This window comes from Oncorhynchus mykiss, chromosome 4, assembly GCF_013265735.2.
Source record: "Oncorhynchus mykiss isolate Arlee chromosome 4, USDA_OmykA_1.1, whole genome shotgun sequence".
NCBI lineage: Eukaryota > Metazoa > Chordata > Actinopteri > Salmoniformes > Salmonidae > Oncorhynchus > Oncorhynchus mykiss.
Genome location: NC_048568.1, coordinates 6803211 through 6819432, shown reverse-complemented (window position 1 = coordinate 6819432; position 16222 = coordinate 6803211). Strand labels below are relative to the sequence as shown.

The window sequence follows — 16222 nt, the reverse complement described above, 5'->3', positions numbered from 1 at the left end:
TAACATTTAAATAATAATAGAAAGTGACACGAAGGCGGGCCCTCCAGATAGCGTATGAAGACGTCATAAGCCATAAAAACAAATAATAATAATAATCGGGAAATTAGCTTTATAACTACACCATTTTCTCCCAGCCTCATGACAAAATGTGTAGAATAGCAGGAAATTAGCTTTATAACTACACCATTTTCTCCCAGCCTCATGACAAAATGTGTAGAATAGCAGGAAATTAGCTTTATAACTACACCATTTTCTCCCAGCCTCATGACAAAATGTGTAGAATAGCAGGAAATTAGCTTTATAACTACACCATTTTCTCCCAGCCTCATGACAAAATGTGTAGAATAGCAGGAAATTAGCTTTATAACTACACCATTTTCTCCCAGCCTCATGACAAAATGTGTAGAATAGCAGGAAATTAGCTTTATAACTACACCATTTTCTCCCAGCCTCATGACAAAATGTGTAGAATAGCAGGAAATTAGCTTTATAACTACACCATTTCCTCCCAGCCTCATGACAAAATGTGTAGAATAGCAGGAAATTATCTCAGGGATTCTTGAAAGTCGTGACAATCCTTGTCGTTGTCCTTTTAAGCATTATTTGAGCTTAAAAGTTACATTTAGGGGCAATTTCTAAATGTCATTTCCATGTCAACTATGTCAGCTATTTCCATGTCAGCTCATGGATATTAACTAAAAAGTGTATCGTATGTAGTTTCTTGCAATAACCCTCTGTGACTTTAAATAATATTTATCTCAAAACTTTGATTCCTAAAAGATGTGTCTGGAGATTTGGTAAAATCCTAAAGGAATCAGGAATGAGCAGGGTGAGTGAGCCATACCATAAGGACCTTACACATGTTATGATCCGGAAAGTTCTCTGCTTTTGATAGATTTAAACAAACAATATTGCAATCAACATGTTCACAGCAATAACATGTCAACTCCATCTGCCTGACAGATTAGAATAGAATATGAATTTTGGTTCAAATATGTTACATTTAATAAGGTTTTAGAGTCAGGAAAAACTAAATTGCTACTGTGTTGTTGTCTAAAGTTAACTCTGCCAGAGTGCTGAAAGATTTGATAGAATGGTTGTGTTTTATTTGGAGATTTTCAAATTAATCATTTTCCATATTTTATTTTTATTTTAACCTTTAGGCAAGTCAGTTAAGAACAAATTCTTATTTACAATGACAGCCTAGGAACAGTGGATTAACTGCCTGTTCAGGGGCAGAATGACAGATTTGTATCTTGTCAGTTTGAACTTGCAACCTTTCGGTTACTAGTCTAACGCTCTAACCTCTAGGCTACCCTGCCACCCCGAACTTGCTTTTTAAGACAAAAATATGTCCGTTTTGAATATCTATTGTCAACAGCAAGTACTTCAATTGTTTAAGCATATGTTTCAGAACAGTGATTAAGGGGGTTAGCCATGAGTGACGGAGTTGACAAGCCACTGATGGTTAACCCCTTAATCACTGTTCTGCAACAGATTCTTAAACAATTAAAGTAAAAGCCGTGCTTAGACCGAAGGGAAAATATTTACATTATTAATGTTGTTTTATGCTCTAAATCTAGACAAACATGCCAAAATGCTGAAGACATTATCCCTGGAGCTTTTAATAGTGCTAATAAATAAAACAAAAAGAACATTGGAGATTTGAATGATCTAATGTTAGAATTAAACAATCAAGGCCTTCAAACAGTTTTTGGACAATAATTGTAACAAAGGAAATGCCTGGAGGAGTTGAAAAAAATGCAGTTTGTTGCATTTTATGACACATAAATACAAATAGGAGGTTGTTCTTTTACATGGTGTGATAGCTGATTGGTCTATCAAAATATATGTTTAAAATGTTGTTAATATTAAGACAAATATTTGTGGGGGAAAAGTTGATTGTCCTGTCTTTCAAGAATCCCTGAGCAGTAAAACAGCCACATGTTCTGTAAGCCTCATTGCAAATTGTGCAAATTAGCATGACATTAGCTATAAAACTGCACATTCTCTCTGCCCCAATGGGGTTCGGGAGGGGCCTTTGCTTGGACCTTTGGACAGGGCCCCGCAGAACTCCACTACACCACTGATAGAGGGAGTACCAGTACTGAGTCGGTATGCAGAGGTACCAAGTAATTCAGGTAGCTATGTACATAGAGGTAGAGGCTCCACTACACCACTGATAGAGGGAGTACCAGTACTGAGTCGGTATGCAGAGGTACCAAGTAATTCAGGTAGCTATGTACATAGAGGTAGAGGCTCCACTACACCACTGATAGAGGGAGTACCAGTACTGAGTTGGTACGCAGAGGTACCAAGTAATTCAGGTAGCTATGTACATAGAGGTAGGGGTAAAGTGACAAGGATAGATAAGACAGCAGCAGCATATGTGGTGAGTATGAATATGTGTGTGTGTGTGTGTGTGTGTGTGTGTGTGTGTGTGTGTGTGTGTGTGTGTGTGTGTGTGTGTGTGTGTGTGTGTGTGTGTGTGTGTGTGTGTGTGTGTGTGTGGTGTCAGTATGCATGTGTGTGCACATTATGTGTGTGTGGGCATTATGTGTGTGTGGGCGTGTATTCGTGTGTGTGTAAGTATGTGTGAGTGTGTGTGTATAGTCAGTGCAAGACAGTTAGGTTCAAGACAAAAGGGTCATTGCAGGTGGTCTAGCTAGCCATTTGATTAGCTATTTATCAGTCTTATTTATCTGTCTTATGGCTTGGGGGTAGAAACTGTCCAGGATCCTGTTTGCCCCAGACTTGGTGCACTGGTACCGCTTGCCATGAGGTAGCAGAGAGAATAGTGTATGGGTGGCTCGAGTCTGACAATTTTATGGGCCTTCCTCTGACAAAACACCCCCTGTCAAAATGGCTGCAGTAAAATGCATTAAGATTCACACAAACTTACCCAGGCACACATTTAAGATGGTCTACAATGTGGAAGCTGACAAAGTGACTTTAAATAGCTGTGAAATAGCGGGCAAAGTGCCCTATTCAATGCATGATCATCGAGCGGAATAACCATAGCAACCATAATGTACTTAGATCTAGGTTTGAATCCACAATATAGGCCCCCTGAGAAAGATTTAACTGATGCTGAGGACAGAAACATATACAGTGCCTTCAGAAAGTAGTCATACCCCAATACTTATTCCACATGTTGTTGTGTTACAGCCTGAATTCAACATGGATTCAATATATAAAAATCTCACCCATCTACACACAAGAACCCACAATGACAAAGTGAAAACCTGTTTTTGGAAATGTTTGTTAATGAATGAAATACAAAAATGTCTCACTTAAATAAGTATTCACACCCCTGAGTCAATACATCTTAGAATCACCTTTGGCAGCAGGGACAGCAGTGAGTCTTTCTGGGTAAGTCTCTAAGTGTTTTGCACACATGGATTGCACAATATTTGCATATTATTCTTTTAAAAAATGGTTCAAGCTCTGACAAATTGATAGTTGATCATTGCTAGACAGCCATTTTCAAGCCGATTGAAGTAAAAACTTTAAATAGGCCACTCGGGAACATTCAATGTCATATTGGTAAGCAACTCCAGTGTACACACACTAAGAACACCTGCTCTTTTCCAGGGGAAAGCTCTGACACTCAATATTGGGAAGGGGTTCTTAATGTTTTGTACACATTTGACCTTGTGTTTTAGGTTATTGTCCTGCTGAAAGGTGAATTTGTCTCCCAGTGTCTGGTAAAAAGCAGACTGAACCAGGTTTTCCTCTAGGATTTTGCCTGTGCTTAGCTCCATTCCATTTTTTTTTTATTATAAAAAACTCCCTAGTCCTTGCCGATGGCACATTGAAAATGTGAAGAGTGGTACTCAGTGATATGTTGTTTTGGATTTGCCACAAATATAACACTTTGTACTCACGGCATAAAGTTGATTTCTTTGCCAATTTTGGGCAGTTTTACTTTAGTGCCTTGTTGCAAGCATGTTTTCACTTTGTCATTTAGGTAGGTTTTGTGGAGTAACTACAATGTTGTTGATCCATCCTCAGCTTCTCCTATCACAGCCATTAAAATCTGTAACTGTTTTAAAGTCACCATTGGCCTCAGTGAAATCCCTGAGTGGTTTCCTTCCTCACTGGCAACTGTGGGGGGTTCTAAGCTGACCTATGGAATTGTTTTAAGATGGTCATACTATGGACCATTTAGCTATTTGATTTAGAATTGTAGAACCCCTTTAGGTATAAAAAAATATATAAATATCACACTTACAGTGGGGCAAAAAACTATTTAGTCAGCCACCAATTGTGCAAGTTCTCCCAATTAAAAGATGAGAGAGGCCTGTAATTTTCATCATAGGTACACGTCAACTATGACAGACAAAATGAGAAGAAAAAAATCCAGAAAATCACATTGTAGGATTTTTAATGAATTTAATTGCAAATTATGGTGGAAAATAAGTATTTGGTCAATAACAAAAGTTTATCTCAATACTTTGATATATACCCTTTGTTGGCAATGACAGAGGTCAAACATTTTCTGTAAGTCTTCACAAGGTTTTCACACACTGTTGCTGGAATTTTGGCCCATTCCTCCATGCAGATCTCCTCTAGAGCAGTGATGTTTTGGGGCTGTTGCTGGGCAACACGGACTTTCAACTCTTTCAACTTTCAAGGCCACTCCAGGACCTTGAAATGTGTGTTATGAGCTGGGAAGATACTTTCTGAACTTGTCCAATTAAGGCTAATACAAAAATCACCACCATATGAATACCACTAGAAAATGTTTGGTTTTGTAGGTTTTGTAAAGAGGATTTTGAAAAGACACTCTAAACCCTCACATTAATTTGGGGTGTGTTGTCGTTAGTAAAATGTAAGTATAAAATTGATCATCTTAGCCTTTTCAATTATTTATGTTGTCCAATGTCACTTTAACTTTAGTTTCCAGTAACAACCATTTTGTCCATGTCATTTTAAACACCTGTGCCTACTACAGCAAAGCTCCATCCACATTTGACTTCCTGTTCATCATAGCCTTCCCAGCATGCTTTGCTCTTGTACTCACCGGTCACCCTTTTGTTTGCGGTTCTTCTGGGGTGTGGCCTTCCCTTTGGGTCTCTTCTCGCTGCCCGCGCATGGTCCCCCGCCCGGCCCCGTTACCCGCAGGGACTCCAGGCCCTTGGAGGACTTCTTAAAGGTGAACTCCACCTGCTCGCCCTCTTTCAGGCTGCGGAAGCCATCCATCACCAGCTTACTCTGTGGAGGAAAAAATAAACAGACCACGCCTTTAAAAATGCTGCCCTTTAACCATAGAATTTGAATTACAGAAAATCGCCTTTTAAAAGATACTGAACTATAACCATGTAATTACAATTAGACCCAGACAACCCCTTTAAAAAAACTCTGCACTGTTACAATGAATGATTTTTGGACTGGCATAAAGATATGCTTTATTCAGAGAAAACCTTTAGAATGTCAATTGAGTATTTCATTCCTGTCATAGTCAAGGTTCGTTAAATGTCTTACGAAAAGTGTTATTCAAATCGGAAAATCGGTAGCTTTTATTTTTTACGATTAGACAAAATCGTAACCAAACTTAACAGAGGGAAACAAACACACCCACACAGCATGACACGCTTTAATACAGTTGAAAGAGTGGGAGAGTAAGCCAACAGTATGCGAGCCTATAAAGAGCTACTCAAACAAGCTTGTTGCCAAACATAGATGGAGGGAATGGAGAGAGCGAGAGAGCGAGAGAGAGAGAGAGAGAACAGAAGACACAAGGGAAGAATAAGAATGGAGAGAGTCAAACAATAGAGAGAATATGAAAATGGAGGAAGGAAAGAAAGTGAACAGTACAAAGAGAAAAGTGAAAACGTGAGAGAAATGTGGACTTTGAGTGACAGAAGGACAAAAGAAGGCTTAATTATTGTATACCAAAAATACAGTCCGGTAGAAAGGATACTGTTTAGGTTAGATTAACTAAGTCATTTACAACATAATTATTGTATACCAAAAATACAGTCCGGTAGAAAGGATACTGTTTAGGTTAGATTAACTAAGTCATTTACAACATAATTATTGTATACCCAAAATACAGTCAGGTAGAAAGGATACTGTTTAGGTTAGATTAACTAAGTCATTTACAACAGTGCAAATGTTGCATTTGTTTCTCTATGGTGAACAACATACAGATATGTAAGACTAAGGCAAAACAAGAGTATAATGACAGTAAGAATAAATGTAAGAGTCTGAGTAAGATAAGAGTATGTATAAACCATGAGGGTTAATTCATGAAAAACAAATTCTATGTTTCTCAAAAATATATTAGGTAGAATGCAATTGCTTTGTAAATCTGGCCCAATGTATAGTCTTTTTTTTTTAAATCAACCTTTCATACCAATGTTATTAATTAAACATTACCTTTGGAAACAAATAGAAAAGAACGAGGGAAACGAAAGATGCATTGCAGTCAGTACCATAATTCTTTTTGAAAACATACATTTTTTATATACGGATTTAAAAGGTATATATTTGCTATAAAAAAATAATAATTATACACACAAAACATTGTTTTGTGCTCATATAATGCTATTTTATTACTATATAATCAACTTTTCCTGTTAGAATTAAGATAGTCAAAACAAAGCTATTAAAGATGTTTCAATATATTCATGAATTAAATCTTGCATACGCTGAATCTTTCTAAATGTGAAGTGTGGTATCTATAGAAGAATCAACATCTATTCATTCACTACATACAGACAGACAGACAGACAGACAGTACCAGTCAAAGGTTTGGACACGCCTACTCATTCCATAGTTTTTCCTTCTTTTTTTATATTTTCTACAGTGTACAATATTAGTGAAGACATCACAACTATGAAATAATACATACGGAATCATGTAGTAACCAAAAAAGTGAGTATTCTTCAAATAGCCACCCTTTGCCTTGATGACAGCTTTGCACACTCTTGGCACATTCTACAATGTAGAAAATAGTACAAAATAAAGAAAACCCCTTGAATGAGTAGGTGTTCTAAAACTTTTGACCGGTAGTGTATATTTTATATTTGTGATTCTTCAAAGTAGCCACCCTTTGCCTTGATGACAGCTTTGCACACTCTTGGCATTCTCTCAACCAGCTTCATGAGGTAGTCACCTGGAATGCATTTAAATTAACAGCTGTGCCTTGTTAAATTGACACACACTCACATGCTGACCGACGCGAGCGGTGTGGTCAGCATGTGAGTGTGTTTGTGTGTAAAATACCCTCCTCTCAAGTGTCCTGGAGGGTGTCTTGCCTGGTTTCAGTTTACACACAGAGGTCAGGAGGGCACGGTCAGAAAGAGAATGAGAAAGCATGAGAGGGAGGGAGAAAACGTAAAACACCAAATAATGCATGCAGTGCAGAATTAGGACGATACCCGCTAATTATCAAAATTCAGAAAATAGACGTTAAATTCTAAAACCACCTAAAAGGAAGCAATTCCCAAACCTTTCATAACAAAGCCATCACCTACATAGAGATGAACCTGGAGAAGAGTCCCCTAAGCAAGCTGGTCCTTATCTTTTTGTTTTCTTGTGATTTGGTTGGGTCTAATTGTGTTCCTGTCCTGGGGCTCTGTGGGGTCTGTTTCTGTTTGTGAACAGAGCCCCAGGACAGGAACACAATTATACCCAACCAAATCATGAGAAAACCAAAAGATAATTACTTGACACATTGGAAAGAATTAACCAAAAAACTGAACAAACTGGAATACCTGACCACTGTGACTGACCCAAGATTAAGGAAAGGTTTGACTATGTACAGACTCAGTGAGCATAGCCTTCCTACTGAGAGAGGCCACCGCAAGTGTATAAATTGAGTAGTATAATAAGAGTATGGTAGCAGCAGTTGTGATGTGTGAAGCAGTTCATTCAGAGAAGTATTCAGACCCCTTGACTTTTTCCACATTTTGTTATGTTATTCTAAAATGGATTCAACATATTTTTCCTTCAATCTACACACAATACCCCATAATGACAAATAAAAAAATACTTGTTTTTTTTGCCAATGTATAAATAAATAAAAAATGAAATATCACTGACTTAATTAGTCAGACCCTTTACTCAGTACTGTGTTGAAGCACCTTTGGCAGCGATTACAGCATAGAGTGTTCTTGGTTATGATGCTATAAGCTTAGCACACCTGTATTTGGGGAGTTTCTCCCATTCTTTTCTGCAGATCCTCTCAAGCTCTGTCTGGTTGGATGGGGAGCGTCGCTGTACAGCTATTTTCAGGTCTCTCCAGAGATGGTAAAACTTCGCCCCAGTCTGAGGTCCTGAGCACTCTGGAGCAGGTTTTCATCAAGGATCTCTCTGTACTTTGGTCTGTTCATCTTTCCCTCAACCCTGACTAGTCTCCCAGTAACCGCCTCTGAAAAACATCCCCACAGCATGATCCTGCCACCACCATGCTTCACCGTAAGGATGATGCCAGGTTTCCTCCAGACGTGACGCTTGGCATTCAGGCCAAAGAGTTCAATCTTGGTTTCATCAGACCAGAGAATGTGTGTGTGAGTGCATGAATGCTAAGGTGCGGAGAATCAGAGCAGGTGGTCAGTCCAGTTCAAGCGCAGTGGTCTAAGGCACTGCATCTCAGTGCTAGAGGCCTCACTACAGACACTCTGGTTCGAATCCAGGCTGTATCACAACTGGCCAGGATTGGAAGTCCCATAGGGAGGTGTACAATTGGCCCAGCGCCGTCCCGGTTTGGCCGGTGTAGGCCGTCATTGTATATACGAATTTGTTCTTAACTGACCTACCTAGTTAAATAAATAAATATATAAATATATATATATATATATATATGAAGAAAAAAGATCTCATCCTCTGATAATGTCTGCACAACAGTAAGGGAGTGGACAGCTTGTGGCTGGGGTGTGTGGGGTCCTTGATGATGCTGTGGCCTTCCTCAGGCAACGCTTCGAGTAGATCACCTGGATGGGTGGGAGCACGATCCCAGTGATGCACTGTGCCGTCTTCACCACCTGCGGGAGGGCCTTGCGGTTGTGGACGGAGCGATTCCCGTACCTGGCCGTGATGAAACCGGTCAGGATGATCTCGATGTAGAGGTAGTATTTGGAGGGGACCCAGGGTGGCATGACGAATTTCTTCAGCCGCCTTAGGAATTAGAGACGCTGTTGCGCCCTCTTGACAAGAGTGGAGACGCTGTTGCGCTATGACAAGTCCTCCGTGATGTGGATGCAAAGGAACTTCAAACTCTACTGCAGTTGATGTGGATCGGGGCATGTTCAATCAGAATCAGATATTTCCCTCATATCACCCAGACCCACAAAGAACTTGAAGACAAATCCAATTTTGATAAACTCCTGTATCTATTAGGTGAAACACCAGTGTGCCATCGCAGCAGAAAGATGTGTGACCAGTCGCCACAAGAAAAGAGCAACCAGTGAAGCACAAACAGCTTTGTAAATTCAATTCAAAAGGGCTTTCCCATGCCAATAAAGCCCTTTGAATTGAATGAGAGAGAGAGTAGTGTAGAGAGAGAGAGAAAGAGAGAGCGAGAGAGAGCAAGAGAGAGGGGGGAGTGAACAGAAACAGTCTGTCTGTCTGTTGGTGAGAGAGAGAGAGGGAGAGAGAGGACAGAACAGAGAGTTTAAACATTTATTGTCATGTACAGGGAAATAAATGCCTTTCTTGCAAGCTCTTTCCCAACAATTTTTTATTACCTTTATTTAACTAGGCAAGTCAGTTAAGCACAAATTCTTATTTACAATGACGGCCTACCAAAAGGCAAAAGGCCTCCTGCGGGGACATGGGCTGGGTTAAAAAATAAAATACAGGACAGAACACACATCATAACAACCTACAGTTGAAGTCGGAAGTTTACCCTCACCTTAGCCAACTACATTTAAACTCACTTTTCCACAATTCCAGATATTTAATCCTAGTAAAACTTCCCTGTTTTAGGTCAGTTAGGATCACCACTTTATTTTAAGACTGTGAAATGTTTGAATAATAGTAGAGAGAACCATTTATTTCAGCTTTTATTTCTTTCATCACATTCCCAGTGGGTCAGAAGTTTACATACACTCAATTAGTATTTGGTAGCATTGTCTTTAAACTGTTTAACTTGAGTCAAACGTTTTGGGTAGCCTTCCACAAGCTTCCCACAATAAGTTCAATTAATTTTGGCCCATTCCTCCTGACAGAGCTTGTGTAACTGAGTCAGGTTTGTAGGCCTCCTTGCTCGCACACGCTTTTTCAGTTCTGCCCACAAATTATATATAGGATTGAGGTCAGGGCTTTGTGATGGTCACTCCAATACCTTGACTTTGTTGTCCTTAAGCTATTTTGCCACAACTTTGGAAGTATGCTTGGGGTCATTGTCCATTTAGAAGACCCATTTGCGACCAAGCTTTAACTTCCTGACTGATGTCTTGAGATGTTGCTTCAATATATCCACATAATTCTCCTTCCTCATGAGCCATCTATTTTGTGAAGTGCACCAGTCCTGCAGAAAAGCACCCCACAACATGATGCTGCCACCCCGGTGCTTCACGGTCGGGATGGTGTTCTTTGGCTTGCAAGCCTCCCCCTTTTTCCTCCTAACATAACAATGGTCATTATGGCCAAACAGTTCTATTTTGTTTCATCAGACGAGAGGACATTTCTCCAAAAAGTACGATCTTTGTCCCTATCTGCAGTTGCAAACCGTAGTCTTGCTTTTTTAGGGTGGTTTTGGAGCAGTGGCTTCTTCCTTGCTGAGCGGCCTTTCAGGTTATGTCAATATAGGACTCGTTTTACTGTGGATATTGATACTTTTGTACCTGTTTCCTCCAGCATCTTCACAAGGTCCTTTGCTGTTGTTCTGGGATTGATTTGCACTTTTCGCACCAAAGTACATTCATCTCTAGGAGACAGAACGCGTCTCCTTCCTGAGTGGCATGACTGCTGTGTGGTCCCATGGTGTTTATACTTGCGTACAATTGTTTGTACAGATGAACGTGGTACCTTCAGGCATTTGGAAATTGCTCCCAAGGATGAACCAGACTTGTGGAGGTCTACAATTTTTTTCTGAGGTCTTGGCTGATTTCTTTAGATTCTCCCATGATGTCAAGCAAAGAGGCACAGAGTTTGAAGGTAGGCCTTGCAATACATCCACAGGTACACCTCCAATTGACTCAAATGATGTCAATTTGTCTATCAGAAGCTTCTAAAGCCATGACATAATTTTATGGAATTTTCCAAGCTGTTGAAAGGCACAGTCAACTTAGTGTATGTAAACTTCTGACCCACTGGAATTGTGATACAGTGAATTATAAGTTAAATAATCTGTCTGTAAAAGTAGTTGTCCTAACCGACTTGTCAAAACTATAGTTTGTTAACAAGAAATTTGTGGAGTGTTTGAAAAATGAGTTTTAATGACTCCAACCTAAGTGTATGTAAACTTCCAACTTCAACTGTAGGTACTGAGTGTATAGGACTAGGCATCCAGATATATGATAAACAGAGTAGCAGTGCAGGGATACTGGAGTGGTAGAGGTAGATACTGAGTGTATAGGACTAGGCATCAAGATATATGATAAACAGAGTAGCAGTGCAGGGATACTGGAGTGGTAGAGGTAGATACTGAGTGTATAGGACTAGGCATCAAGATATATGATAAACAGAGTTGCAGTGCAGGGATACTGGAGTGGTAGAGGTAGATACTGAGTGTATAGGACTAGGCATCAAGATACATGATAAACAGAGTAGCAGCAGCTTATATGTTGATTATATGTGCGTGTGTGTGTTTGTTGTAGTGTGAGCTTCTGTGAGTGAGTGTGTAGAGTCCTGTGAGTGTGCATAGAGTCAGTGCAACAAAAAAGGTCAATGATAGTCCGTGTAGACATTTTGTTAGCTATTTTGCAGTCTTATGGCTTGAGGATAGAAGCTGTTCAGGAGCTTGTTGGTGTCAGACTTGTTGCTCTGGTACCGCTTGCTGTACGGAAGCAAAGAGAACAGTCTATGGCTTCGGTGGCTGGAGTCTTTAACAATTTTCCAGGCCTTCATTTCACACCGCCTGATATAGAGGTCCTGGATGGCAGGGAGCTCGGCCCGGGTGATGTACTGGGCTGTCCGCACCACCCTCTACAGTTCCATACGAGTGAGGGCGGTGCAGTTGCCATACCAAGCAGTGATGCAGCTAGTCAAGATGCTCTCAATGATGCAGTTGTAGAACTTTTTGAGGATTTGATGGCCCATGACAAATCTTTTCAACCTTCTTAGGGGGAAGAGGTGCTGTCGCCCCTTCTTCTTCACAACTGTGTGCGTTGTGGGTAGACCATTTTAAGTCATTAGTGATTTGGACATCGACGAAGTTGAAGCTGTTGACCCGCTCTACTACAGCCCTGTCGATGTGGATGGGTGCGTGAGGGAGAGGTTGTTGTCACTGGCCTCCACCCTATAGGCTGTCTCATTATCGCTGGTGATCAGGGAGTACAGGAGGGGACTAAGCACACATCCCTGAGGGGACCCCTTGTTAAGGGTCGGCATGGCGGAAGTTATGTTGCCAAACTTCAAGACCTGGGGTCGACCCGTCAAGAAGTCCAGGATCCAGCTGCAGAGGGGGGTGTTTAGTCTCAAGGTCTCAAGATTGGTGAAGAACTTGGAGGGGACTATGGTGTTGACTGCTGAGCTATAATCAATGAACAGCATTCTCACATCGGTATACCTCTCATTTAGGTGGCAGTGTGGAATGCAATTGAGATTGCATCATCTGTGGATCTGTTGGGGCGGTAATAGTTGAGTGAGAGAGAAAGAGAGAGCGAGAGAGAGAACAAAATGGAGGAGTTGCCTGGAACAGGGTGGGGTGTGCACAAGAGGGAGAAGGGGAGGAGATAGAGAGAGAGATGGGGGTGGGGGGGACAGGGAGGGTGTGAGCCCATGGAAATTCCACCAGCGCATTCCAATGGAGGAGCAACTCCTGATCAGGCCAGGCCCAGGAGGGACGAGAAGAGACCTGGAACAAAACCCCCATTTGATTAGGAGCCCCACAGGTCAGCTCCAGAAATCCCTGGGTCAGGGGCAGAAACCCCCTCCTCCCACAGAGAGAGGACCCACTGACAGGCAGGCAGAGAGCACACCAGCCAACCAATCCCCCACACTCCTCCCAATTGCCTGTCTGTCCTGAGAACAACCCATGTAATATACCCAGCTCCACATTCAAATGAAATCATCCTCTTCTTCCCTCCACTAACTTTCTCCCCAAATTTCTGTAAAAGAGATTGTGTTCTCTTCCAACATACCTGGTAAAAGAATGATGGAAAAATAGATGAACGAAAACATCACTCAGCAACAGATCATACACACACTGATAAACACACTCTGACCAAATCCTGATTATTCGTAGGAGTTTGTGCTTATTATGCTTATAAGCCTACGTTCAGAACGTGTGTGTGTGTGTGTGTGTGTGTGTGTGTGTGTGTGTGTGTGTGTGTGTGTGTGTGTGTGTGTACTGAGATGGAGACAGCAATCAATGAACCCAGCAGCCTGGATCGAAATAACCTTTCCTCTTCATCATCCTCCAAACCATCGTCATCACCAGTCACAGTAATCGATCCAGGAAGTGGAACGAGAGGAGAGTGAGAGAAGAGGATATGAGACCTCCTGCTCCTCTTGTCTCACCATGGTGATGCATGGCTGTGTGAGTGTTCCTCGTTGGATGGAGCTACTGGTCGGAGCGGAGCTGTATAGTGGAAGCAGTGTGTGTGTGTGAGTGTGTGTGTATGTGGGTGTGTGTGTAGGGGTGGTGGAGGAGGGCTAGGAGCAGAAGGGAATGGGTGACGATATTAAGTAGCTTTTTACACACAGGAAATGCTAAGTGGACAAAGCTGGCCCCGATCGTCACAGATGGATATGACCCAACAGGATGCATATAAACCAAAGAAGAAGAGGGGGAAGAAAACACCAGAGCGAACCACCAACAAAGCCAAAACCTCACCGCACTGACACCCCTCGCCCTCCTCCGCACGTTTTCATTACAGACCCTAACCCCTGACCTCTACCCAACCCCCCCATCAAACAATAAAGAGTGTTCCCGTTTCCCCTCTGCCCAAACCAACAACAGCCCTGTGTTTGATCAGAGGGGGTTGGTGGGCACTAGATCATTCTGCTAAAGGTTTATCAGAATGGGAGGAAATGAACCTAGGTTAGGTGGCTGGGCTACTAATAGTAGTAGTAGTGGGGTGAAAATCGGAATTCACTTCATTGAAAATGGGAGACATATAAAATAAATGGCAAAAAGCACAGGTCAACATTGAAAATAGAGTTGCATTTATTTTGTCTTTCAATTGTAATTGAAATCGCCCACTGTTCAAAAACTGTAAAGCTAAAGTTTCTCACTTCAAACAAAAGCAAACAGGAGCGTGATAAAGCCTACTGCTAGGTTGTGTGTATTATAGCATGCAACAGAAAATGTTTTGCAATAGAACATTTACATTTGTGTTTCTTATTGGACAAGTCCAGGTAGTCGTTCCGTGTTTCAGTCAGTTTTCTTCGATGTGGTGCCTAATGAACATGACCCTGATCTAAACGCGTCTACAAATCAAATTTAATACAAGTGGCATTTCAATTCAGAATCATGCTAATTGTCAAGCTAAATATATATCTGTAATAGTAAAGGAATAAAATTACACAAATTAAATGTGGTTTGCCACTAAAAGGTTGCTCTTCCATAACGATTCACCGGCCTGGCTACCTTGTGTACATATACAAACTGCAGTTCAGATATTTCTAAACCGTATTCCTCAAAAAATTAAAAAGTATTGCTAACATGGTACATTTAGCTCTCCTTAAAATTAAGACAATATTTTGTTTCATTGGCTACACTTTGTCTTCTTAAAACAAAGCTCAATACCATCAGTATATAAATTAAAATGAACAACGTCCACAATTAATCTTGGAAGTAACCAGAATTAAACCAAGTGCTGGATTCATAAACAGACTTTAGATCGAGGGTGTCAAACTCATTTTGCCAGGGGGGGGGTCACATTTGTTCTTCAACGAGGTCCGGAGGGCCACACTGAAATTGTTTACTATTTCCTTAACATCAACATTAAGTTTTAGAAACAGGTTGCCTATTATCAAATGAAGTTTCAGACCAACTATTGAACATTTACTGGTTTGCTCTTTCTACACACAATTCTAAAAGTTGTGGATTATGTTTTATATTAACCATTAATTATCTTATCATTTGTTTCCATATTTTTCCTGTTTCTACAAAAATAAACTAGTCTGCCTTATTTCCTCCAGATGAGTTAAGATCATAACCATAAAGACTTGTGGTCAATGCTTGCTAAATACTAGCTAAATGCTAGGTAAATACTAGCTAAATACTAGGTAAATACTAGCTAAATACTAGATAAATACTAGGTAAATACTAGCTAAATGCCAGGTAAATACTAGCTAAATGCTAGGTAAATACTAGCTAAATACTAGCTAAATACTATCTAAATGCTAGTGACATGTTAGCTAAATGCTAATTTGGTTGCATTAAAACAGCATTTCGTACTCAGGATCATAACTCATTACAAATACATGCTACCAATAACTTATATCATAATGTTATCCTGTAAACAAACGACAGGCATTAAAAACATGGACAATTTTCACAAACAAGATCCACAGGCTACTGTGTTGCTATTTGCCAACTAAGGTAACTAACAGTTTGTTGTGCCACTTTCCTTCCATTAAAAATTGTATCAACAAAAACAACCAACAGTAAAAAAAAAAAAAAAACTAGAATAATTTAAACATTGAGGGAAATTCAACTTGACAATGACAAATCAACCAAGAGTTTTTGATCCAGGGTCATAGGTCATTGAGAACAAAGGGTCTTTCAAACTCTCTAAATAAAGGCTGAAATAAAACTGACCTTATCTAGAAGCAAACAAACTGAACAAGTAAAACAAAAATGTTTTCCCTGAAATAAAACACTTAACTTCATACAACTTCACAGAAACACACAAAACAGTTACATAAAAAACACATTCAAATCCACCAAGCTTCTTCAGAAGCAATGCCAAAACCAAACCCTTTGTTGTTCTAAGACAATACCAAGAAAACAGATCACCCACCAAAAGTGGAATGGGTCTATTCTACAACATGTCTGTTTGTCATGTCAATAGAAAGAAACATCTCTAGCACCACTTCTACTTGAATTTACACAATCTACCTTTCAAATGACCAATCACATTCCCCATATATGGACAGG

General features: G+C 40.4%; 1 protein-coding gene across 2 annotated transcripts in view; it reads right to left on the bottom strand.

Annotated features, from left to right (window-relative positions):
• The window catches only part of LOC110520963 (protein lin-28 homolog B-like), a 38646-nt gene that overhangs the window by 15620 nt on the left and 6804 nt on the right, over positions 1-16222 (bottom strand). For both annotated transcript variants that reach the window (XM_021598414.2, XM_036975524.1), the window contains exon 3: positions 5027-5217. In XM_021598414.2, the coding sequence (XP_021454089.2) occupies positions 5027-5217 (191 nt within the window). The remainder of the gene's footprint in view (positions 1-5026; positions 5218-16222) is intronic.